This window comes from Lissotriton helveticus, chromosome 7 (genome assembly GCF_964261635.1).
Source record: "Lissotriton helveticus chromosome 7, aLisHel1.1, whole genome shotgun sequence".
Lineage (NCBI taxonomy): Eukaryota > Metazoa > Chordata > Amphibia > Caudata > Salamandridae > Lissotriton > Lissotriton helveticus.
The window spans coordinates 628217232-628243987 of NC_136068.1; the positions used below are offsets into that span (position 1 = coordinate 628217232).

Consider the following 26756-nt stretch of genomic DNA (forward strand, 5'->3'; position numbering starts at 1 on the left):
GCAAGCCGATCTGAGAGTATTGCTGAACAGCCAAGTGCATGTATATTCCGACTTCAAATGGGAAAATTCCGCCCTGATACACACATAAAACTTTACATGGAAGCCTGAAAAGACCCGCACTCACCTTCAAAGTATGTATGCTTAAAGATAACGCACTTTTCAATAAATAGAGTAGGAACGGATGTTTTAACCTTTACATTCACCCTTATCGGGCGCGAACAGAAACTATACATGCTTCTCCAGTGCTAAGATAACGCTGCTTTGTCCCTCTTTTTTTGCAGTGGGCCAAATGTGTTTTCAGACACTCTGGCCGATAAATGACTGGTCTCGTTGGTCTCCTAATTAATGTAGAAGCTGTTTTATTCTAACCCGTGCTGTGGGTGGCCTGTTGGCATTTTAACATGAAAAAATACCTAGGGGCTAACTTAATTGATTCCTCGCTGCGAGCCGATCTGGGAGTATTGCTGAACAGCCAAGTGCATGTATATTCCGGAGCGTCATGTTGGAGTGTACTTCTGTTCAGGCAGGGAGAGAAACAGAAGGGCGAGGTAGAGACAGAAGTACCGGAAAGACAGGAAGGCATGGGGAGAAACAGAAGGGCAAGGGGAAAAGCATAAAGGCAAGTGGAGAGAAAGAACGGTAGCAGAGAAACAGGAACCGGGTAAAGACAGAAAGGCTGGGAAGAAACAGACGGGCAAGGAAAGTTACCGATGGGCATGGAGGAGACAGAAGGGTAGGGGGAGAAAAGGTTATAAGATATGGATTGGTCGCGTGCGTCGCGCTCAGTTAAACAAGCTCTCGGCATTGCTGTGGAGGGGGGTGGGTGGGGGAGCAGCAGCCTTTGATGTCTGGTGGTGTGAGAGACAAATGTTGGTGTGCGAAGCTTCCTTTCAAGTCAGGTGGGGGGGCAGGGGAGCAGGGGAGCAAGCGAGTGGGAGGGAACGAGCATATGGGGTGTGAGTGAGGCCAAGCGTGCGCCTGGCGATGCATCACGCTTCAGTAGACAACATGCATTGGGAGGAATCCGCTTGTTCAAGAGTGTTTTTTCCCCTACAATAGTTCAGAGCTATAAATAGCTCGACCTAAAAAGTCACGTGGGTGTGTGTAAATGAGACCTTCGTAAATCTTTTAATAGCCACACGAAATTAACAAAAGTACAATTTCTTTTCACAATTGCAAATCTTTATCTGTTGTACTCAATTGTTTACAAAACCCACAAATGTATTTCATATAAAAATACACCTTTGAACAAAACTTAAATTAATCCTCAGCAAATCTGCCTTTATAAAGATGTAAATACTTGATTTCTGTTTCAACAAAGTATATTTGCAGCAGATTGCTGAGTATAGTGGAATGGTCATTTTTTAGTAATTAGAAACCTCTTTTTGGCATAGACTAAACACAAGCAGAGTGCTTAGAAATGCATGTGTATATTAGCTGATGCCTTTAGTGTATCAATTATTATAAATACCTGGAATTACCAGTCGGTTATGAAGCAACTGTTTTTTTTTGTTTGTTTATTTTTTTATTAAGTTTCTTGATAGGAAACCTTTTCAATAAAGAATATTTCCTGATCTTAGCAGCCCTTTTGGCAAAGCAAAGCAAAGTAGGAAAGACATTCATCCCCGGTGTCCTTACTGACACCGGGTCTGGGCCTGATGAACATGTTTTAGCCTTCTAAAGTGGCATCTGATCATTTAGCTGTTTTCATGCATATATATATATATATATATATATATATATATATATATATATATATATATATATATATATATATATTTAGAGCTCCACAGTCCCAAAGAACCAAAGAAACAGCACTCGCAGCAGACTAAACTTAGTTATAAGTTTATTGCGCAAGTAATAATCCAATATAAATATATATATATATATATATATATATATATACACACACATACATACAACATACATACAACATACATACATATATATCTATCATTTCATTTAAATCCTGTATGTAGTTTCTCAATTCTGAATTCTCTTCTCGCACAGTACTGAGCCTTTGTGCTTTAAATAAGTCAGGGTAGTCTCTCTGTGGAAGACTATCAAAGTCTGTTTTGTTTTCAAGAGATCTGATTCTAGCTCATTTAAACCTGTAAAGTCCTCTCTATAATTAAACATTAAAAAATTCCTGACACACTCGTATTCATTTTTTTTTTTTTTTTTTAAACAAAGGGGGGGACAGGGGTGGACGATATTTAACGGGGTCCAGTGTACAAGTCCATAAACTCATAATGCAAAGAGAGTACAAGGTTCCCCGGGAAGAGTGTAGGAGTAGAGGTGTGTGTGCTAGGAAGTGGGGGGAATCCCCTAGTTGGGACTAGAACCCTCACACACCCAGCAAGCTAGGTGTCATGCTTCATCATATGGGTTCTGCTCCTCGTCGGACTGGCGCTGCTATGTCTGACGGGCTCCCGAAACCGGGGTTCTTTATCGGAGATCTTTTGTCCTGGCCATATGGTGCATGCGTGTGAGAGGGTGGGGGAGTGTGGTCATGAAGTGAATGGTAAAGTTAAAAAAGGTAAATCAGTCCTCAACCTATTTTATTCTTGTGGTAGATTTCCTTCGTTAAAAGGGGGTGGGAAGGGAGCTAAATGCCCTGGAGCTATCCTAGCAAGTTAGCTACTACCCTCTAGTATGGTCGACATGTTTCTTGCCGTAATGGCAATTCCTCAGGACCTCGGTGTAGTGTACCACACAGTGAAAAGATAATAATTAAAGAAGTGATAAAAGTTGGAAACTTGCAATATGGTATACAACCTTCTGTGGGCGGTAATACCGAAGTGCAGGCCGAATGGTCCTGCTCAAGTTTCTAGACCTGTGGAGAATAAAATGAATACAGTTCTCAGATGGCATTCACGGAGTGCTGATCCCATCTGGTGGATTTGCACCCATATAATCCATGCACACACACACACATACAACAACCCTAGTGAGAAAGAAAACAGGCATACATTTTTTTTTTGCGAGTTTAGTGATAAATCACACAACCAGTGGTTTGTGCTCACAAATATGCTATAAAGTAGCGATAATATTAGAAGAAGTCAAAGACTGCTAGTTAGAGGAAGTAGACCGGGTTAATCATGCTCACCCCAGGAGGTTCCCTGAAGTGCTTCTCAGTCTGCTTCCGATGAACCGGTGGGAAAAAGGGTATGGTACCTAATGGGGGAGATTAGCGGTACAGTAAGCTGTGTGAACGTAATCACAGTGTGGCACAGGAGTGACAAGGACCCCTATGAGGGCGCACACCAGGAGGTAGACGAGTACCTCGCATCTCAAATTCCCGCGTGTCACGGTGTATCATCGTTCCATAGCCTGAACCGATCCGGTCACTAATGGCCACAGAAAGGCGCAAGCGCCGCCACCCGGCACCCGCAACAGCGCACCGCGACCCCGCTGGTGAGCAGCAAGACGAAGCAGCGCGGCTGACCAAGGAGCCCGGTGACAGGCGAGCACCACGGAGGCCCATCAGACCCCCAGAAAGCATCACGGCCACGCAACTGATGGCCACCCGGCACCCAACAACTCAGGGGTAGTCGAGAGTGCTTAAAGCCCCACTCACTGGTGACGAGGCAGATCTAGGTCGGGCAACTATGGGGGAAGTTAAAATTAAAGGAAGTTAAATTAGCAACCTCACCTTCGGCGGCCCACGGTCCAAGCCGTTGCACCTACCCCCCAGACAGCGTCTCGATCGAGGCGCTCAGCAGCTGGTAGCTGAGAGCCGGGGAACGCCATTATTTAAGCGTTATGATCGCCTCACTCAGCCCGGTCACCTGAGCTGCATGGGTCACGCCCCCCCCTCCTCTCTCTCTTGCCGCAACTGCGCATGGGCGGTAGCCCCGAGTCCAGGATTATAGGACGCGAGTGGCGGCCATCTTAGAAGGGAGTGGGTAAGTTTGTTGGAGCGGGGCAATTTGAAGGAACCCACTCTGTACAGAGTTATGTAATTTGATTTCCATGGATCATGCGGGATTCGCCTCACTTAACCCGGTCACCTGCTCTGTGTGGGTAAAGCCCCCTTCCCCTCTCTCTCTCTTTCTCCCTCTGCATGCGTGCATACATGTTAGCCTGGAGCAAGGGGTAATAGATCCAGGTAGTGGCCCTCTTAGAAGGGAGTATGGCGCAATGTAAGTGCGGGGCAATGTATGAGAAACCACACACTTTGGACTACCATATCTTGACTACCCTAGATAAAGGGGGGGGTGCCACCCTGTAATGTGTGATTATACAGAGTGAAGGAGGGGTTGGAGCAACAGGGAGAGAGACACACACACAGTCGGGATATGGAGGGGTTTGTTCGTCTGACTCGGGGTGCAGTGTGGGTATAATTCCACTAGTTATTCAGAATAAATTGTGAAATAAATGCCCGACACACAGACCGTTCAAAAAATGAGGTGGTGACCTCAGCTCCCAAGTGCAGTCCACGGGACAGAGTCGTTTAGCCCCAGTGAGTCCAGTTGGAGTCGATGGACCCATCTCTGTTCAATCTTGAACAGTGCTAGTTTTGTGATTGCTGGGTGGGATTCCAAAACTAGCCATTTGAGGCTGTCGGCAGGATGGTTATTCTGAAAGTAATGCTTGAACAGTTTGGTGTGTGTCTCAGGCACCTAATGTTGCTTTTATGCTCCATGATCCTCACTTTAATTTGTCTCATTGTCATGCCTACGTAGTTTTTCCCACAGGGGCAAGTGATCAGGTAGATACATTTGGTGCTATTACAACTGGTGTGTTTGCGCAGCTGCCACAAGAAGGTATCTGTTATTCTTACTTCTTTTGTTTGTGATGTCTGTGGACAAACCGCACACCCACCACAAGGAAAATGGCCCACCACTGGGGGGAGTCTCCACAAGGTACTCTGGTTGTCAGTTGTGTTTTTCTTAGGGCGTGTATGGATGAGAGCATCTTTGAGGTTAGGGGTCCTTTTAAAGGCGAACCTGGGGCGTGGAATTTCTAGGCCCCCTGTGTTCACTATGGACCAGTGTTTAGTTATAGTTTTCTTCAGAAAAGATGAGTTTGGAGTAAAGCTAGTGACACATGTTATCTGGTCATCTCTGCTTTTTGGATGCGACTCTAGTAGGCACTCTCTAGGGTTGTTAGATGCTCTCTTGTAAGATTTTTTAAGGAGTCTTGTGGGGTATCCTCTGTCCTGTAGCTTGTGTTGCAGGAGCGTGGCCTCTTTTTGGAAATCTGCTTTATCTGTACAGTTTCTCCGGACCCTGAGGAATTGTCCAAAGGGGAGGTTATCCCTCAGGGCGCGAGGGTGGTAGCTCTGGTACAGAAGGAGACTATTTCTGTCAGTGCTTTTACGGTACAGCGTTGTGCTCAGACCTGTGGGATCAAGGTTGATGCACAGATCCAGAAAGGGGATGCTGTCTGCTGAGATGTTACCAGTAAACTTTAAATAGGGGTTCTGCAAGTTAATCCACCTACAGAAGGCTTCGCAGGTAGCCCGATCACCCTTACATAGGACAAGGATGTCGTCAATATATCTGCGCCACAGGGTAATATTGCCAATGTAGGGATTATGTGCAGATCTGATGATGCCGTCCTCAAAGGTTGCCATATAAATGCATGCCAGGCTTGGAGCAAATGTAGAACCCATTGAGGTCCCCTGGATCTGGTGGTATAGTTGTATGCCGTATTGAAAAAAGTTTTCTGTCAGGGCCAGGGAGGCACACGCCATGATGAATGGCACTGGTGTGGGAGAGGACCATTCTTCTAACAAAAGGGTCGACTCAACTGCCTCCAAAGTGGCTTGTTCAGGGATGTTGGTATACAACGCCTCGACATCCATAGTGAGGAGAAGGTCAACATCATCCCTCCCCTCAATGGATTCGACGAGGCGGAGAACATCTCTTGTGTCTTGTAAGAAAGACGGAATTTTTCTGGCCACTGGTTAGAAGAAAGAGTCACAAAATTTAGATAAAGGCTCAAGTAGAGAGCCAATACCTGAGACAATCGGTATTCCCGGTACTGGTAACACCCCTTTATGAATTTTAGGGAGAGTGTAAAAGTATGGGATAACCGGGTCTGTAGTGATCAAGAAGGCTGCTTCATTCTTCGAAATCCACTTGTTCGTTTCGCCCTCCAGCACAAGGCTGGTGATAGTGGTAGCCAATCTCTTTGTGGGGTCTATTGTAAGTGGTCTGTAATGATTGGCATTGGAAAGTTGGCGTTTACATTCCCTGTCATAGTCACAACTATTTTGAATGACAGTGGCCCCACCCTTGTCTGCTTGTTTGATGACTATACTGGTGTCATTCCCCAGGGCTAGGACAGCTTGTTTTTCATTCGTGCTCAGATTTTTATAGGAGGAGGTATTAGGTCTGTTGTCCAGACTCCTAAGTACTGCTCGTTCGAAAGTTAGTATCTCAGGGGGAACCATTGAGTCAGTAGGAGTGAAAGTGGACGGTTTTCGTAACCCAGTGTCAGTTTTGTCTTGGTCGGGTTTCTCAGCAAAAAAGGAACGTAGTCGTACCTTCCTAAAAAATTGTTTTACTTCACACATTTCAGTGAAGCTATCAGGGATCGGAGTGGGAACGAAACCCAACCCTTTTTCCAGGATCTCTGTCTCCATTGTATTCAAAGTTCTGTTGGAGAGATTTACAATCAGACTCTTCTGCCTCTGGTTGTGCTCCTGGTTTCCACCATTGTCTGAGCAGTTGGTTGTTCTTGCCATTGTACAGTTTTTTGCCCTTCTCGCCTGCGCCCTCTTCCTCTGCCCCAACCTCTGCCTAAAAAAGGTGGGTTCATCGGGTAGAATTGGGGTGGACCCTGGGGGTAGAAGGGATATTGCCAGGGAGGTAGCATCTGCGGTGGACCTTGGAACATAGGACCATTATTCGGCATTTGGTTCCAGTTGGAGCGACCCTGTTTACCTCTTTCGTTAGTTTGGTTACCTCCCCTGGAGTCACTCCCAGAGGAGCCCCTGTGGCTGTCATTGTCTGAGCTCTCATCGGTGGAATAGCCATTCCTGTTGTTGGTGTATCCCTCCTTGAGGTAAGGGTACACCTTCTCTTTGTCGAATTTTGCTACATCTTTTTGCAGTTTGGTAATTTTTTTGCTGTAGGAGAAATTCTTGGTTGTCAGAGATCTCTTGGTTGATCTCCGCCAACTTGGTTGTTAAATGGAGTTTTCTTCATTGTGCCTTGTAACGTTGTTTCAATTGCTGTAATCTTAACCAGGAGTGTGTCAGCCAATCTCTTAGCAGTTTTAACAATCAAAAAGAGGAGGTCTCTTGTGCACTTCCAAGAGACATGACACCAGTCAATTTTAAATTGACCATCTTCAAGGAACAGTCTTGGCATGATATTGACTGTTAGTCCTTGTGGGGCGATCTTGGCCCGTAGATATTCAGTCATCATAGCCCCATGGACCGTTATCCTGAGCCATTCTTTTTTAAGTGCCGTTACCGTTGCCCAATCCTCATTGGCAGAGTTAGAGGCAGTGGCACCACCCATTCCAAAGAGTGAGGGAGCCGATCTTAGAGCCTCTTCTATTGCTTCTTCATCGAAACTTAGGCCTGGAACATCTTCCATGTTTAAGATGTTGATTGTACCAGTCCAAGTTTTATTAGGTGAAAGACAAACAGGTTTTTTTGAAAAGCCAACTGTACGACAGTAGTATCAGTGGGCACCCAATGGTCCTCTCAGTAAAGTCTACTTACTGTAGGTAACCTCAAAGTCCCGCGAGAGTGCTCTCGCGCTCAACATTTGAACAAAGGGGGGGACAGGGGTGAACGATATTTAACGGGGTCCAGTGGACAAGTCCATAAACTCATAATGCAAAGAGAGTACAAGGTTCCCCGGGAAGAGTGTAGGAGTAGAGGTGTGTGTGCTAGGAAGTGGGGGGAATCCCCTAGTTGGGACTAGAACCCTCACACACCCAGCAAGCTAAGTGTCATGCTTCATCATATGGGTTCTGCTCCTCGTCGGACTGGCGCTGCAATGTCTGACGGGCTCCCGAAACCGGGGCTCTTTATCGGAGATCTTTTGTCCCGGCCATATGGTGCATGCGTGTGAGAGGGTGGGGGAGTGTGGTCATGAAGTGAATGGTAAAGTTAAAAAAGGTAAATCAGTCCTCAATCTATTTTATACTTGTGGTAGATTTCCTTGGTTAAAAGGGGGTGGGAAGGGAGCTAAATGCCCTGAAGCTATCCTAGCAAGTTAGCTACTACCCTCTAGTATGGTCGACATGTTTCTTGCCGTAATGGCAATTCCTCAGGACCTCGGTGTAGTGTACCACACAGTGAAAAGATAATAATTAAAGAAGTGATAAAAGTTGGAAACTTGCAATATGGTATACAACCTTCTGTGGGCGGTAATACAGAAGTGCAGGCCGAATTGTCCTGCTCAAGTTTCTAGACCTGTGGAGAATAAAATGAATACAGTTCTCAGATGGCATTCGCGGAGTGCTGATCCCATCTGGTGGATTTGCACCCATATAATCCATGCACACATACACACATACAACAACCCTAGTGAGAAAGAAAACAGGCATAACATTTTTTTTGCGAGTTTAGTGATAAATCACACAACCAGTGGTTTGTGCACACAAATATGCTATAAAGTAGCGATAATATTAGAAGAAGTCAAAGACTGCTAGTTAGAGGAAGTAGACCGGGTTAATCATGCTCACCCCAGGAGGTTCCCTGAAGTGCTTCTCAGTCTGCTTCCGATGAACCGGTGGGATAAAGGGTATGGTACCTAATGGGGGAGATTAGCGGTACAGTAAGCTGTGTGAACGTAATCACAGTGTGGCACGGGAGTGACAAGGACCCCTATGAGGGCGCACACCAGGAGGTAGACGAGTACCTCGCATCTCAAATTCCCGCGTGTCACGGTGTATCATCGTTCCATAGCCTGAAACGATCCGGTCCCTAATGGCCACAGAAAGGCGCAAGCGGCACCCGCAACAGCGCACCGCGACCCCGCTGGTGAGCAGCAAGACGAAGCAGCGCGGTGGAGCAAGGAGCCCGGTGACAGGCGAGCACCACAGAGGCCCATCAGACCCCCAGAAAGCATCACGGCCACGCAACTGATGGCCACCCGGCACCCAACAACTCAGGGGTAGTCGAGAGTGCTTACTGGTGTGCGCCCTCATAGGGGTCCTTGTCACTCCCGTGCCACACTGTGATTACGTTCACACAGCTTACTGTACCGCTAATCTCCCCCATTAGGTACCATACCCTTTTTCCCACTGGTTCATCGGAAGCAGACTGAGAAGCACTTCAGGGAACCTCCTGGGGTGAGCATGATTAACCCGGTCTACTTCCTTTAACTAGCAGTCTTTGACTTCTTCTAATATTATCGCTACTTTATAGCATATTTGTGAGCACAAACCACTGGTTGTGTGATTTATCACTAAACTTGCTAAAAAAAATGTATGCCTGTTTTCTTTCTCACTAGGGTTGTTGTATGTGTGTGTGTGTGCATGGATTATATGGGTGCAAATCCACCAGATGGGATCAGCACTCCGTGAATGCCATCTGAGAACTGTATTCATTTTATTCTCCACAGGTCTAGAAACTTGAGCAGGACCATTCGGCCTGCACTTCGGTATTACCGCCCACAGAAGGTTGTATACCATATTGCAAGTTTCCAACTTTTATCACTTCTTTAATTATTATCTTTTCACTGTGTGGTACACTACACCGAGGTCCTGAGGAATTGCCATTACGGCAAGAAACATGTCGACCATACTAGAGGGTAGTAGCTAACTTGCTAGGATAGCTCCAGGGCATTTAGCTCCCTTCCCACCCCCTTTTAACCAAGGAAATCTACCACAAGAATAAAATCGGTTGAGGACTGATTTACCTTTTTTAACTTTACCATTCACTTCATGACCACACTCCCCCACCCTCTCACACGCATGCACCATATGGCCGGGACAAAAGATCTCCGATAAAGAGCCCCGGTTTCGGGAGCCCGTCAGACATTGCAGCGCCAGTCCGACGAGGAGCAGAACCCATATGATGAAGCATGACACCTAGCTTGCTGGGTGTGTGAGGGGTCTAGTCCCAACTAGGGGATTTCCCCCACTTCCTAGCGCACACACCTCTACTCCCACACTCGTATTCTATATAATCTTTTGGATTCACTCACTTGCAAGCTCCCATTCTCAACCACTCACTTGTTTGTATCTAGTAATATTTACTTACTCACAAACGGTTTCCAACTCAATTGCTCATTCAATCTTACATAAACATACTCCATCAATCCGACAATACAGTTTTTCCCTTTAGGTGCCTATTTCTTTCTTTATTTCATACCCTGGGGAGTCCATTCCCTCCTCTCCTCACTTGGTTTGCTGCCCCCTCCCTCCTAAACCTTTCTTTCCACACCCATTGTTCACAAGACCCATTACCTGTATGCTGGTGTTTTGTAACCGGTCCATGACCTTTTCCATGAATTCGAGGATGCTTTTGAACTGAACGCTGGTCATGCTCTTTGAACCATCGAAGAGGAACACAAGGTCCACTTTTCCTTTCACGCATTCTATGGAGGCGAGAACAAGACATGCAAAGAGTTAGAGAGGGTCCTGGAAAGAGGTAGGCACACATCCCAGTCCTAGAATCTCCAACCCCATGGCCACCCACACTGGTGCAAAGTCTGCTGGGGAGAGTCCTGTTATCTCTGAGACCCCTTAAGTCTTGGACCACCAAGTCAGAGGGACCCTCACAACTAATCTGGCCATTGGTTCATCAAACCAAGATTCGATATTTCCATGCATCTATGTCTCTCTACTTACATAGCCAATTATTGATCAGTACTGCTTTTGTTGCTTCTCCTTTGCGATCCTTTAAACCACTTCACAGTAGGAACACTGCATTCACTGTTTTACAAGCACCAAAGTAATTATTCACTGCTGTTAGGTAGCCCAGTGGTTTCTGCTTGAAACCTGTAGTTTAGTCACATCTGCGTGCAAACATTTGCACAAAGCTTAGTCTGCCATTGTTTTTGACCGAGTCATGGATCCTTCTGAAGTCAGTAAATTTCAATAATCTGGGTACAAGTAGCACTGTTTCCACCTTTAGGGGCTAATTTCTGAGCCCATGTGTCACTTTTGCGCCGCCGGTGCGTCACTTTTTGTGGCGCACCAGCAGCGTAAAAAATGCGCCATGTTGCGTCATATTTACAAAGTGACGCATCTAGTTAGATGCGTCACTTTGCAAACCCCTGCGCCACAGTATACCTGTGCCAGGTATTATGTATGCAGGGTGGGCGTTCTGACGCAAGAAAACCTTGTGGAAGTGACGCAGTGAAATGTATGAGATTTCATTGCGTCAATATCTTACGCCTGCCTCACAGCAGGCGCAAGACTGAAGCAGGCACATTTAAAATGGGACTTGCCCATGTGAAATGACCCATTGATGGAGTTGCGTCACTGTTGTGACACTCCAGCAATGCGTCATTTTTGCGCCTACAGATACTTCAGAAATACTGACGTATCTGTAACTCCTCGCGACATGATGTGTCATACTGTAAATATGACGCATCCAGCATGTCGCAAGGAGGGCGCAATGAAAAGGGACGCATTACTGTTTTCATGCAGCGACGGGTCACTTTTCATAAATTAAGCCTGTATTTCTCACTAGTGCCATACAGTGCTTTTCCAGTTGAGGACTGAGCTGCTTGTAGTTTCTGACTCCTGCCATGTGTCTCACCCTGTACTGTAAGTCAATATTAACCAGGAACTCCTGCTTTCTTACAATCAGTGGCAGCTCCTCCACTAAAGCATGGAGAAGCGTCGCCCCACTGCTTCAGCTGCAAGCTAAATACAAAATAAAATAATAATCCCTCCCCCCCACCCCCCGTTACTCTGGCACCCTTTTTTTTTCTTCTTTCTTTTAATCTTGATTATATTTATTTAGTCATTCCGTTACTTACATATAAGATACATTCATACCTTTTGTATTGTTATTTTATAACAGATTGTAGAGTATGTATTGTTAACTTTTTCCTTATCTCTATCACTAGGAGTACATTTCATAATCTATCAATTCACTATTCTTTTCAAATATTTTGCAAATAAGGTTTTCTTATTTAGATTATTCACGTTCATATTTACAATGTATTTTATTGCATAATTCAATAAAAAATGTCAACGCAAAAAAATAAAAATAATTATAACATTCGTAATTATCATTTTGTTTTTATCTATTCAGCTTGCAGATGAAGCCAGGCAGGCAGGGCTGGGCTCCCCACGTCATAGGGGGATGAGTGGTGACAGCAGCTAAAGTGCACATGCCGCTTTGGCCGGCCATCTCGGACTGGGCAAAGCGTCATGCGCACTCTGCATGTTCTTCAGGCAGGCTGTATTACAGCCTGGGTGGAGAACATGCACATCCTGCCAGCCCTTGTCTAAGTGCCGAACCACTGCGCTCAGACCAATTACAATGCTGCTAATGCAGCGTTGTGCTTGGTCAGGTGATTCTGGGAGGCTGTGTGCTTCCTGCTGAGAGGAGGATAGAGAAAGAAGAGGCGGCAGTCGGCGGTAAAGAGGTAAGTGTCATTTCTTTTTATTATTCCCCCTCCCTCGTTCCCCCCCCACCACCCCTGGTCGGTAGCAGCTACTACTGCTTAGAGTGCAGTGAGCTCCACAAAACAAGTGCCACACACAGCTTGAACCTTCATCTTGAAAGGAGAGATGTGTGGGACCAGAATAGACTCTTGATATAAACAGAAACTGTGAGGGCGCTACCACCCATGGCATCCACAGACCCTAAGTGCATTTTACAACACTATATTTCCAATATTTTATCAGCACGTCATGCATGTACCAAATCAGCAAACATGTACACTCATAGAAACTGTCTGTATTCACAACACTTTTCACCTTGTTGAATGAACAACCCGGCAGTAACGTATTTATCTTATACTACGAGTTAGGGAGAACTTCATTATGTGAAAATACTTTCTGCCTGCCCGAGGTTGGTGGAATGTCTGTGGCAATATCCTGCAACAACACAATTGCAGGCACCCTAAGATCTGACACTGTTGATTCACTTCGATTCTATTAGTGAATGGAAACCATCAACCTTGCACATTGTTGTATTCTACATATATGTACTCTAGCCCTGCTGCCTTTAGCTGCTCAGCCAGAGTGTGTCTTGGTATTAGAATGTTGGTGTGCCTGTGATGCATGGAATGCCTGGGTGACTGAGTGGGGTGAATGTGGCAGTTGGAGATGGGCTGAGCAGCTAGGGAGGCTGCTCCTGGTGGGGCTGGTACCACACTAGGCTGGCTGGAGTCATCAGTGTTGTAACTTGTTCTGAAGACTGAATAAACAAGTCTTGAATATACAACCTGGCTCCTGGTGTCTTTCCACTAAGGACACAACATAATGTTGGCGACAATGATGGGATTGAACCCCAGTGACTCTTGGTTCAGCAAAGCAACTAAGCAACTAAGTAACTAAAGATCTTAGAGAGTAATCAAGAGATCCTACAAGCAACTTACACACATGCTTATCCTGACATTCAGTTTGTGTATTGTTGCCTGACCATAGAATCATTATCTGTGATGCCCTGGAGGGAGATGCCCACCCTAATCACCCCTCTCTTTCAAAGCATCCTCTCTTCCACCCTGTCCCTGTCACTGACAGTTGTCCCATTTGTCCCACTAACTCAGGAGAGACACCTCAGAGGAGTCTTGTGGTGCAACAGGTGGAGGTGGCCTGAGCAGGGCTGTTACGGGTCCTGTTCTTTACCTTGGTAACCAGGTGTGATCTCCTGCATCTTCTGGCCATTCTCAAAGACGTAGCAGAGGCCGTGCAGGAACGTGCTCTTCTCACATTCGTGGTTCATTCCTGGACCACATGCCTGGAAACAGTAGTTAGAAACAAGCCAGGCAGTGGGTATTCAACTGCTCAAATGACATGAGTGGATGATTAGAAGTTTAACAAAATATCTCAGTGCACCCTCCAGTACAGGATTTAAGTACAAAAAGCAAGAAATGTAAACAGTTTCTCTACCTCCCATTCTCCAATTACAACATTGTTGCCATCAGATGTCCTTCATACGGATGTACAGTTGCACGCATGTAGTGTACTATGTCGGAACCTTACATACACCCTCTAATGAGCTTCTGTATGTCATACATCCAGATATGGTTCCAAGCCAACAATTTCCTTATGAACTAATTTTCTAGATACCAAAGAAGCATACTTGATATCATAGAGGATTGACATGCATCTCAAAGCCCAGTTGTTATCCTTAATTGTATATATCTTAATTGTACATATATTGTGGTCATGTATAAGTGTGGGATCAGCCCACAACTCCTTTCAGCCCACCGCTTTTGTGGTACCTTTACACTTCTCTAACTACTTCACCACTCAATGTACTTCTATCATTCTCTAACTTTAGCTCTCTCCAAGGTTAACTTTTTTCCAACACTATATCATTTGTCTTTGCACCTAATAAAGAACCTGTATATAACAATGCCACTCAACCAAGAAAACTGGAATCTAACATCTCATCCAGCTCCTGAAATGGATACTTCCAAAAGAACATGTCCAAGCCTCGGCTGAATGTGCAGTTGGGCAGCAATGGAAAATCCTCCAGAAACAGAAGAAATTCTTAATTCAGAGTAAATCCAAGGCTGAAATTTCTTCCACAATGCAATCCCAATTTTGGAGGGAATTCCATCTTCTCTGGATTTAACACAGGATATTCCAATAACCCCCCGAACTCTAAATCATGTCCTACCTCTTATTGTGGTCCCATAATCCCTGCTCACTTTTCATCACAACTTTCAAGAGTGATATTCGTTTTAGTAGGTGCATAGTATATTTAAACACATTTTTTGTGTTTTACATAAAAAGTAAAAAAATAAACGTGAAAATAAATGACCACTAATTAAGATCTTTTCCCACACCTGCCACACTAATGATCCTAGGATATCAAATAAAGCAATGTCAGTCTAAGAAATCAGGATTTCAGACTTTCTTTAGTAATGCAGCCATTTGGGTCATACATACATTAAATTAAAAAAACATTTAAGCAATGAGAATTCACACAGTCTGTTCAATCAATTTATAATAACTGGCAACAGATTTTGCAAAATATGGAAATGCACATAATTATTTTAATATCCTTTCTTAAGAGGCTTGTACGACTGAACATTTGCTGCAGACATATGTGGTGTTCTGGAGTTCGTGAGTTTGTGAGTTCAATTCTGGCAAGGCAGGCTTAGGGCCTGATTTAGAGTTTGGCGGACAGCTTACTCTGTCACCAACATGACGGGCATCCCGTCTGTCGTATTACAAGCGCCATAGGATATAATGGACTTGTAATATGATGAATGAGATATCAGTCACATTTGTGACGGAGTAACCTGGTCCGCCAAACTCTAAATTAAGCCCTTTGGGCCAGATGTAGGACCGTTTTTTGCGGTCGCAAATGGGAAATCGGGCCATTTCCGACTGCAAAATAGGTCTGTGCATTGTACAAACCTTTATTTTGCGAGTCAGTAACTTATTACCAACTTGCAAAATAGTGTTTGCGGCTCGCTATTAGGAAGGTGCGCGGAAAGGGCATTCCTTCCTAGTAGCGAGTCACACTTTAGTTGCGGTCGCAAAACACTCTCAGTTTACTACCTGTTTCAAAAAGGTGGTAAGCCACTTGCAAACGGGAAGGGGACCACTTCCCCTTTTTGACTGGTCGCAAAAATATTTTTTTGACAGCCTACTCTTAAAAAATGAAACAAAAACGTTTAATTTCATTTTTAAATGCATCCCTTTGTCCTTTAAGAAAAACTGACTGTTTTTTTTTTAACTGCTTTATTTAAAAAGCAGTCAGAGACATGGTGATCTGCTGACCCTAGCAGGCCACCATCCCTGTGAGTGCTGGATATTTTCAATGGGGTCGGAAATCGCGACCTGCCTCATGAATATCAATGAGGCAGGTCGTTTGCAACCCCATTGTGAATCGCAAACAGTGTCTGAGACACTATTTTACATTCCATTTTGCAAGTCACAAATTGCAAGTCGCAAAACAACATCTGGCCCTTAGTCTTTCGTCATTATGTGGTGAGTACATTGAGTGCCACAAATTGAATAATACTAACACCTGTTATTTGCAGGCTTATAAATGGAATAAATGTTTCATTTAGCATAATAAGAAACTAGTTATTATTATAAATAAAAAGTGGTGCCTCTGGAGATTTCAATGTGTTTAAACAAACATGTTATTTATGTTCATCTCAATAAATCTTTGCAACATATTAAATTCTGAATCAATGTTGATTAGTACTTTAACTTGATGTTATTTCCAGTGTAAGAATGATTCACCACTTCCTCTTCCATGACGCTGCTGCAGTGGGTGTATTGTGCACATTGACATGTGCCAGTCATATGTTTAGAAGAATACATCTTATTAGCTTTTGCAAGCATGCCTTCAAAGTTTCTTTTGCATCTGAAACCAAAGGTTGTTGTTTGTTGAACTAATATACATAGATTTTTGTCAAATCGTGAAACATAAAAAACACAAAGGGGCCGATTAGGATGGCGGACGGATCGCCACCGCCATGCAGGCGGTGGCGATCCGTCCGCCATCTGTGCCCGTCCGCTCTCAATTTATTTTATTTATTTATTTATTTATTAGGATGGACTGTGGGGTATGCCTTTCCGTGGCGGAAAGGCATACGGTCTTTGCTTTGGGGGCCCGTTGCGGGCCCCCACGGTGAAGGAGGGGGTGGGGGGTGCACATGGGGGGTACCTATGGTACCCCCCTGCGTTTCCAAGTACAACATGGCAGGCACCGCGCGGTGCCTGTCATGTTGTGCTTTGAAACGCACAGCATGCCTTTTTAGCATTGCGGCGGGCGGTGCTTTAAGCACCGTCTGCCGCAATGTTAAAAATGCGGGATGCACCCGCCACTGTGGCGGGTGCATCCTAATTGGGGGCACGGTTCCTCCGCCCTTGTGGCGGACGGTACCTGCCCCAGACAGGATGGCGGACGGACTGTGTCCGTCCTCCATCCTAATCCTAACCCTATAGCAGGGATTTTTAACATATATTTTGTATTATTCTGTCGTGATAGTCTCAATAATTATTTTTCCCATTCAGTTTTTCTAGCATCTATACAGTTTCGATTAGATTAGGTTGTGATGCTATTCTTCAACTTCTTACCAGATAGAGTACACGGAAACCTGAAGCGTATACCACGTACTAATGTGTGCATTTAATAAATAGGTCAGTGATGAAATAATTGTTTAGGCGTCATTACTCATTTTAAAGTTTTGCACATAGAGTGCTGATGCTCACAACAAATGTAATTGTTTTGTTTACTACGTTAAAAAAAGTATTTTGTATGAACAAGGGTTCATGGATATCAGCTGAGATAAAGTATATAGAAGTATATTGTATACAGTATTTCAAGCGATTTCTATATTTGAGTGTTCAAAATAGCTTTAGTTTTCAAGTATTACCTAATTATTTGGGCATGAGACGAGGCTGTGGTTTGGAGATATTATTTTCCATCATAATGAAAGCAGTTGAAGTGAAGTAAGTATGAATCAGTTGCATTTAAAACTCAAAGTGGATTCATTGTAGAGAGGTTACTTTCCAGATTTACTGACATAAGAAACCAAATAAATGGAGAGTAATAGGTAAATTGTAGAAAATAAGATAAGTAAAATGAAGAACAGATGACTGAGGTTATTTTAGTATGTGGTTGTGATTGTAGGAAATGACCAACTTTTGCATGATGTGTACCCCCCATCAACACCCCACTGTTTTTTGCTGTTTCTGGTTTGCTGGATTTATAATCCTATGCACTTTACTTCTGCTTACCAAGAGTTAAGTGCCTGTGCTCCCTTTTTAAATATGGTTAAATGGGTTTATTGCTAATTGGAACCTTTAACTTGCCTATAAGTTCCATATTATAGGGTGTAGAAGGTGCACTCAGGGCCTGGAAGTTAAAATGGCACTTTTGCACTACAGCACCTGTTGTGCCATCTACTACAGTGGCGGTGCAAACGTGGCTTCAAATCTACCCTGTGTAGACTAACTTCTGCAGTGTAAAACCTGCTGTGCAGCCTATCAAAATAACTTTTTTTCATAGGAGAAAACCTTCTTTTACAGTATTAATAAGTTACCCCTATATAGGTCTTGTAGTCCACAAGGCAGGGTGAAAGGTATTTAAAAGAAAGACATGTATACATTTAAAGTTAATACAGTGACTAGCAGGCAAAACCTGTTTTCACTGTAGGAACACTAATTAGCCCATAGAGAAACACTGAGAAGAGATATAATCTAATACTGTATCTTGGGAATGGGACCAACTGGAAAAGTAAACAACTATTTTCGATAGTTGTTAAAAATTCAACTCAGTCGTGAAGTCCGATTTTGAATAAATATTAAGGATAAGTAACTTTTAAAAATACACAGTTTTTCTGCCTGATGTTCCTGGAGGCTAATTCATATTAGAGTTCCAGCTTCTCCCAGCCTATGCTCTGCATTCAATTGGTCTGAAATGCCTCCCAAGAGCAAACAGTAGGCTGACCTGAATGGGCGGAAATGACTCCTCTGAAGCAACAGAATATGCAGATTGGGGGCTGTGGTATTATATGATGCCACCCTGTCAAATCTGCATGACAGGTCTTTTTGAGCCGCATGAAACACTTGGGGCATACTTGAAAGGGAAAGAATAAAATGTCAAAACAATGCTTGTGTATCCCCTGTTTGTTTGCTGAAGGACCCTGCTTTTGTCCTTTCAAACTTCTGTTTCTCAGTTTGATGCTGCTACAGTGCCTACATCAAACTGATTTTAGTTAGGTGTGGGAGGACATTAGCATTACCATAGTACACCTCCACCCCCCCAGCCTTAGAGCTCAAGTTCAGGGTAGCCAAAGACTCTTGGACATCTTGAAAATACCCTGATACATGGCATATTTGACCCGTTTGAAATAAGGCAAACAGAAGCTACGGGAAAAGAGAATAGGGTTGGACCAGGGAACTTTTGCCCCATTAGTTAAGGAGTGCCTAGTACCTACGCCCACCCTCTAGCTGGCGCCAGGTGCAAATGTGGCATCCCAAAGCAACGGGACAAAACATTTTTGGGACCTGTGGAAGATCAGAAGAGGACAGAAGCTACAATTTGCCAAGATGTCAGTTACAGCTCTGGAAATTTGGCTGCGTTTTCATGAAGAGCCATGGTCCTCGAAAATATTGACCAGTCTGTTAGAAATGTCTGGTGGTTGTAGATTAATATCACACTTATATTGTGCACTCCAGGAGGATCTGCCAAGAATAGTACTCAGAACACATGAGCAATGGGAAGGAATGTTAGGTAGGTTCTTAATACACGAGATTGGGAAAAGTACATATGGGGGTGAGCACTGTGAGTTCTAATGCAATTTTAAGCTGATTCATTATAACCACACACACGCCGTGCATATCTCTTGCACAAGACTCTCCATGATATCTACCCTACACGATCTGACCGATGTCCACGATGTTGCGCTCCAGCTGCATGGTTTGAACATATGGTGTGGTGCTGCCTTCCAATAGCATCCTACTGGGGAGACGTTGTGTGATGTTTAAATGAAGCAACAGGATGGAGAATCCCATGTGACACATGCACAGTACTCCTGCCGCCGTCCAAAAAGAAACTTAGCCGTAAGTTTCTAATGTTGGACTTAGTACTAGCAAAAAGATGAATTCCCATCAAATGGATGGGAGCACACACTCCCAGGTACACTGAATGTTTACGAGATGTGATTGAGTGGGTGGTAGCAGAGGAAGTTAGAATGAAGTATGCGAGGCACGATTAATAGTTGAATGATGATTTGTTAGCATGGAGACATATGCCAGTAGATCTTAAGAGTGAGATACCATCTGAACATGGCACTCGTATTCAATTATAGAAGAAAAACACCCGGAGAGTTAGTGATGAGAGATGAAGTAGCGGGGGAGGTGAAGCAATGGACACTAATGGGAAGGCCAGTGTATAGCCTAGAAGATGATCACTGAAACAGCAAGGGCCGAAATACATCATAGGCAGAAATGCCTACGCCACACACCTTCATCCTTACTGGCTTAATGTAATATGATTACCTAATGTGTACTCCAATGAGTAGCTTTGGGGGATGTGGGGAGTTGGGAAGTATTGAGTATATACCCCTCACAGATAACTCCTATATAGATCTGCATGCAAGTGTCAGTAACCATGTTCCGTTGGGAAATGGGAGGGTTGAACAGGTTGAATGTCCATCTGGCTCAAGCAAAGATGGCTCAAGGGAGGGAAGATTGAGTGAGGATGGGAGGGACAAGAGGGGCGATGAGGAATTCGTACAAACGGTATGGGATACTATTAAGAAGTTACTTACCCCCCTGGAACTCAAACTTTCCAGAATAGAAAATCATCTGCTTGAGATGGATAAGACTATTGTTACACTGGCTAGTCTTAGTCTCAAGCAGATGGAAGCAAGATTTTCACAGGGAGAGGCATTCTCACAACCGATAGAAGTAGAAGTAGAAGTATCTGATCCTCCCTCCCTAGGGCCCAAACCGGTACCTATACCCAAACCCCGCACTCAAATTGGGAATATTATTATCCCCAACCCAATAGCTATGTCTTGCCTTGCTAAAGATGTTCCAGCGCCAGTTAAACCTAAGCACATTGTCTCTAGTGCTGGGGCGGATTCACGCTCCCAGCAGATCACTGTATGTCCTAAACCTGTGCCCCTTGTTGATTCGCAATCCAAACTGCCAACCCTTAGTACCCAGCCACCTCCTGCTCCTGATTCAAACAGACCCAACTTCCGTGGTGGCTATATTGACTTACCACCGGAAGTTACTCCTTATGTTATAGTTTTGGCCGGTGTACCTACTCTTGGCCCATTAGCGAAAGAGGACCATTGGTCCCTCAAGAACAAAGTAATACACTGGCTCGAATCATATAGGCAGCTTCCTAACCACCAGAGAAGCCATGTACTCATGGTGCGTAGAGTACCATGGGTTGGACCGAGCCACAAATCCATCATGGGTGACTGCATTGTGGTGACTTTTGCTGATCCCCACACAGCTCGGCACCTCTCCTCATGGGCCCCTAGTAAAGACGATCATACTGTTGTAGTCAGACCCCTCACTTTTTTTTATCCCCCTAGGAATCAGCATAGGATGGGTGGGGCTTGGACAACAGTACAAAAGCCTGGGAATAGGGGTTTTAGAACTGGGGGACCCAGTCACAGTGTTTGGTGGCAGGGTGCTCTGACATCTAATATGTTTGGTTGCCTTGAGGAGGTCGATTGACTCGGGGAGAAGAATCCAGTAAGGAAGATGGCAGACCCTAACACGAACTCCACAAAAGGAACTAGTGCAGTCTGCCTCACGTTACCAGTTGTACATCAGATAACATCTGTTAATGCCACTATCCCCCATTTGACTGAGGACGCGATCTCTGCTCTACCAGTAACTTGCAACACCAATAATCCTGTAACCTGCAACACTAATTATTCTGTAAATGAAATAAAAATAGTTTCATGGAATATAGCGGGGCTTCGGGGCCGCCTTGAGGATGATGATTGGGTAGACTATATCTCATCCCATGATATCATCCTCTTCCAGGAAACCTGGTCAGTTGCCCCTTTGTTTAGATCTGGTTACCTAAACTTTTATAAACCAGCTGTACAGGGAACGAAGGGCAGGGCTTCGGGTGGTCTTACCATATGGTTAAGGAAAAACTTGGGTTTCACTGCTAAAGAATTAGGGGGGACGAATCCAGACCTTCTTTGCATATCCCTAAGTAAAGAGAACTGCATGGATTTAATTATTATCAATATCTATGCTAGAGGCTGTCAGGGTGGCCGGAAACAACCCATTATTAATGATCTGGAAGATCTTTTAAATGAGCACAAAAGCGACCAGCTCACAATAGTGGCTGGTGACTTGAACTGCTCATTTGAACCAATCCTGAACCTAGCCGAGGATGTTTGCTTAGAACAAGATCTCACTTGGAATATCCCCCCATTATCAATTATTAAGGGTGTTAGGGGAACTGAGGCTGCTCTCAATTGGCTTGGGTTCTGCCTTGAATGGGGCCTTCGTGCAGCCAATGGCCGCAGCATTTCTGATAAGGAGGGAAAGCCCACTTTTGATAATGGGTCCTATACTAGTCGTATTGATTATATATTAATCAACATTGAAGCTTGGGCTTCAGTAACAGACATGACTATTGACACCAGGCCGGAGAGTGATCACAATCCTCTCTCATTATCACTTATGGTCCCAGGACTGGGGCCCCATCAGGTAGAATCTGATTGTCTTACATCTGACCTCACCTTATGTGACAACAGAAGGCGGGTCAAATGGTCTAGAGTGATAGCTGACCCTGAGCTTGTTAATCAGATTGAAGAACTGGTCCTACACACTAAAGATCAAATGATAGCGCGCTCCCCCATTGACATGCTTAATTCTCACAATGTTGACCTCCACGAGGCATGCTTTGCGGCAATCAAGGAACTACTTACTAGGCCGTGCCGCAAAAAGAAGGCAACTCAACCAAAGGGCTGGTATAACAAAAAATGTAGAGAATCCCATGGCACCCTAATTGCAGCTGTCAAATCTAGGAACACACTTGATATTAGGGCAGCAAGGCAGGTTTACAAACGTACTATCTGGGAGGCAAAAAGAGACTGGGACGATTTATATTGGCTGGACCTCTTCCATGCTTGTGAGAATTCCAACCAAACTAAGTTCTGGGAGATAGTCAGGCGGGGCAGAGGTATGGACACATTGTCCCCTGAAAACTATGTCTCTGCAGAAGATTGGGTTACATTTTTCTCTGCCCAATTTACCAACCCAAATGGCCCTCAGTTGGCAGATAGTCCATTATCAGGGTCCATATTAGCCTCATATGGGGATAAACTTATCTTTAGCAGATCGGACACGGAGCATGCACTAGGCTTGATCCAGTCTGGGAAAGCACCTGGCATTGACGCCATCCCAGCTGATCTTTTTAAATTGAACTTAGATCTGTGGGTCCCCTACATAACTACTCTAGCAAACTGTATTACAGCCGGGGAAAGGATACCTCAGTCCTGGAAAGGGGCTGAGATTATCCCGGTCTTTAAGAAAGGGGATCGATCTTCACCTAAAAACTATCGACCCATCAGCTTGATCGACACTATGCAGAAAGTGGTCTCACGAATGGCCCTTGCTAGAATCCAGGGATGGATGGAGCAAAACAACATACTCTCCCCCATGCAGGCAGGGTTTAGAGCAGGCACCAGTACCCTTGACCAGGTGTTTCGTCTGACCATGATCTACTGGAAGGTAGTCCTCCTGGGCGGCGGTATCATTTACGCTGCTTTCGTCGACCTTCGGTCGGCGTTTGACCTGGTCCCCAGAGCTAAACTCTGGGATGCCTTGAGATATATGGAACTTCCTCCCGAGCTACTTGACCTGGTCAGGCGCCTCCATGAGGACAACTTTGCACGTGTAAGATGGGGCAATCAGGGTCAGGTGACCACCAGCTTCCCTGTCGAACGAGGGGTCCGGCAGGGTTGTGTGTTGGCCCCTACCTTGTTTCTCCTATTTATTAACCGGGTAGTCGCATTTTTTAAAGACACTAACACTGATGCACCCATCCTGGGGGGGTCAAAGTATCCCATGCTAATATTCGCTGATGACACCCTGCTCCTTTCAAGGACTCGAAGCGGCCTACAGGCTGCTTTAAATAGATTCTCTGAATTTTGTGTCATAAACGACCTCCAGATCAATGCTGATAAGACGAAATTTATGATTTTTAACAAGAATAAACCCATCTCCAGTTCATTTACGCTAGAGGGTGTCCCAATAGAACAGGTCAAAGTCATGTCGTATTTGGGCGTGACCTTGGACCACCAACTTACCTGGAAACCCCAGCTAGAGGTGCTAACTCTTAAATTTGTCCGCCTCACAGGATGTCTGTTAAAGGAGCAGAAACAATCCCTGACAAAACGCATCGCACCGGTGCTAAAAATATATGAGGCCAAGGTGAATGCTGCTACCCTTTATGGTGCGGATATATGGGGACACAAAGGGATGCCGGCTCTTATTTGTGCTCAGAATAAGTTTCTTAGGAATCTAGTAGGACTCCCCCAATCTTCCCCCATAACACCATTGCTCTTAGATTTGGGTTGTAGACCTCTGGATGAGATGGCCCAATATCGCCTTATAGCTCTTTGGCGCCGCCTCTGGACGAGCCAAGAGCTTAGCTTGTTTGCCCAAGAACTAGGTGAGGTAAGGGCTCTATGGGGTGCACAGAAGATTCCTTGGCTACGGGAGGTTAAACGAATATTATATTCTATGGGCCTCCCAGAGCTATGGTTGCACCCAGAAAGCTCTATCTTCCCGTCGAAAGTGGAACTTAGAGACCTGTACTGGGCTGATAAAAAATCTGCTTTGATTACACTTTCTTCTGCCACTAACCTAACAGGTCAGTTCTTAATGCATAAGATATCTCCATTTCTCGAACCCTATTGGGACTTGATAGGCAAATCACTTGATCGTAAATTGTACCACCAGTTTCGAGTGGGAACTTTGCCTATAAATTATTTCACAGCAAAGTGGGCAAGAAACCAAAGTAACAAATGCCCCTTTTGTCCCGATCAGGTAGAAAGTCTAGGCCATATATTCTTTGCATGTCCTGTGTATAGATTACCTAGACTTAAATGGCTGAAGCCAGTTTGCGAAACACTCAACTGTAGAAGCAGTCAGGCAGCCCTGCTCAAATTAAGAGACTTACGCACTACAAAATCGGTGATTTGCATTGCAAAATTTTTGGGGTGGCTATGGCTCATTCGGGTCAAGAAACTGTAAATTGTTTTTTTACTCGTCTTAATGTTACCAAACTGTTCATTTCCCTTTTATCTGTTTATGTATTGGGGATTTAATGTACAATTTTATCAAATTTGGGAAATGTTTTTTATATACATGTAATTGGTTGTCTTTTATGAATTTTTTATTCGAAATAAAGACTTATTGACCTGACCTGAGTATATATGTATCTTTTCAAAATTGTTCCTGCACATGTGTGTATGCCATACACAACCTATAAATTATGTGATCTCCATTCATGTGAAAATCAATAACAATCATATTTAAAAAAACGTGTTGTAATTGGCTTTCAACAATAGCTGGGACAGTGGCTATCCAGCCTTAGGGGTCCAGGCAACAAAACTCAGGCAACGAAATGAAAAAGAGAAACCATCAGTCTCAGAGGTAGTTAATTGACTACTTTTAATTTGGTGGTGGTGCTGGAGATCTGATAGACTGGAAGCCAGACTACGGCCCTGGGAAACTCTGACCTACTTGACACTGGAGATAAATACAATTGAGCTACTACTGAGTAAAATAATCAACGATTCCAGGGACAAGTAATCCTTTTATATCATTTTGAACCTACTATATATGGTTATTTTCTGTCACTCTTGGAAGGCGTTAATGTTGCCTTGACCTGTGCTGTCCTGGTGAAGGGCTGACCTTGTATGGGCTTCATCTAATGCTGAAACATGTCAACACAACAACACATGAAGGGTCCATTAAGATACCCTCTTGATTTTAATGTAGTAGAAGGGAGTAACAACAGAGTCCTATACCACACCCGTACACAGTTTTTAACAGGGTCCACATGGTAACTTGTTTCAGTAGATTTGGCCTTTGTAGAGGCAACACTCCGTAGGTTTCATAGTAGCATAGATATCAGAAGTATGTGGATGTAAAACTTTCCACCATGTTTCTGTACACATGACACACCCAACCTACTGACTGTATGACAGGCACCTTCCTTGACCATCACAGATCAAGGGATGATTTTTCCCCACACAGTAAAAAACCCAATGATGAAGCAGGCCCCATGATACGTCTGAGGGTTGGTAGTCATTTTCACATTTTAACCATGTAAGTCCCTAGCCCGTTCACCATCTCATTCCTACACAGGCAGCACATTCTCTGCATGCAAAACTTATATCTCAACCCACAGTAGCTCTTTTAGAGTACGTGTATGTACTGACTAGGAGTGTATGGTGTGGCCTTTTTCATAAATGATCTCTCCTTTGCTTGTTTGGCATTTAATTTGAGTTACCAAAAGCATCAGGAGGGATAAAGATGCAGACCGTAATTGCATGATTTAAAAGGTATATGAATGCCACTTACCAGGGTACTATCACATTTGAAATACATTTTTCAGACAAAATAAGGCATACATTCACCAAATCGTGGTGAAGGCAAGCAGAACATGGCCACAATTACCTAGGGGCTTCAGAGAAGAGCATATATCACACAGATGATGAGCAGATTACAGCAAAAAATGTCAGAAGATCTCAAAGCATACAAGATTTCCCACAAGATCCCCTTATCTGAATGTAGTGTGGGTATATCTGCCTGAAAACTATATGAGAAGACAGACCTCAAGCATACCTACGTGGTAATAAGGGATGGTGATGTGAGGGGATAGCTGCGCCTGTGATCACTATAACCCAACATTGCCTTCACTTCTCTGATCATATACTCACAATGAAGCGTGATGCTGTTGGGTCACCTTCCAACGTCAATCCTAGGTGTGTGGTAGAGACACTGTCTGTGCCTGCAAGGGAACAACGAGATGGTTATAACCACATACTGAAGAACGGCAAAGGCAACCCATGGATCACAGACTGAAGATGGTTTAAAAAAAAAAGAGCGAGGGCCATGGATTGAAGGGACAAAGTAAACAGTACGTGCTATGAATACGAGGGAGAAGCTAGGAGATC

The 26756-nt window shown here is 44.3% G+C and overlaps 1 protein-coding gene across 1 annotated transcript in view; it reads right to left on the bottom strand.

Annotated features, from left to right (window-relative positions):
* The window catches only part of ITGAL (integrin subunit alpha L), a 453229-nt gene that overhangs the window by 294836 nt on the left and 131637 nt on the right, over positions 1–26756 (bottom strand). Inside the window, exons 4-6 of the mRNA XM_078652856.1 lie at positions 26520–26590; positions 13729–13840; positions 10384–10514 (exon numbers count right to left, since the gene is read on the bottom strand). Of these exons, the coding sequence (XP_078508982.1) occupies positions 10384–10514; positions 13729–13840; positions 26520–26590 (314 nt within the window). The remainder of the gene's footprint in view (positions 1–10383; positions 10515–13728; positions 13841–26519; positions 26591–26756) is intronic.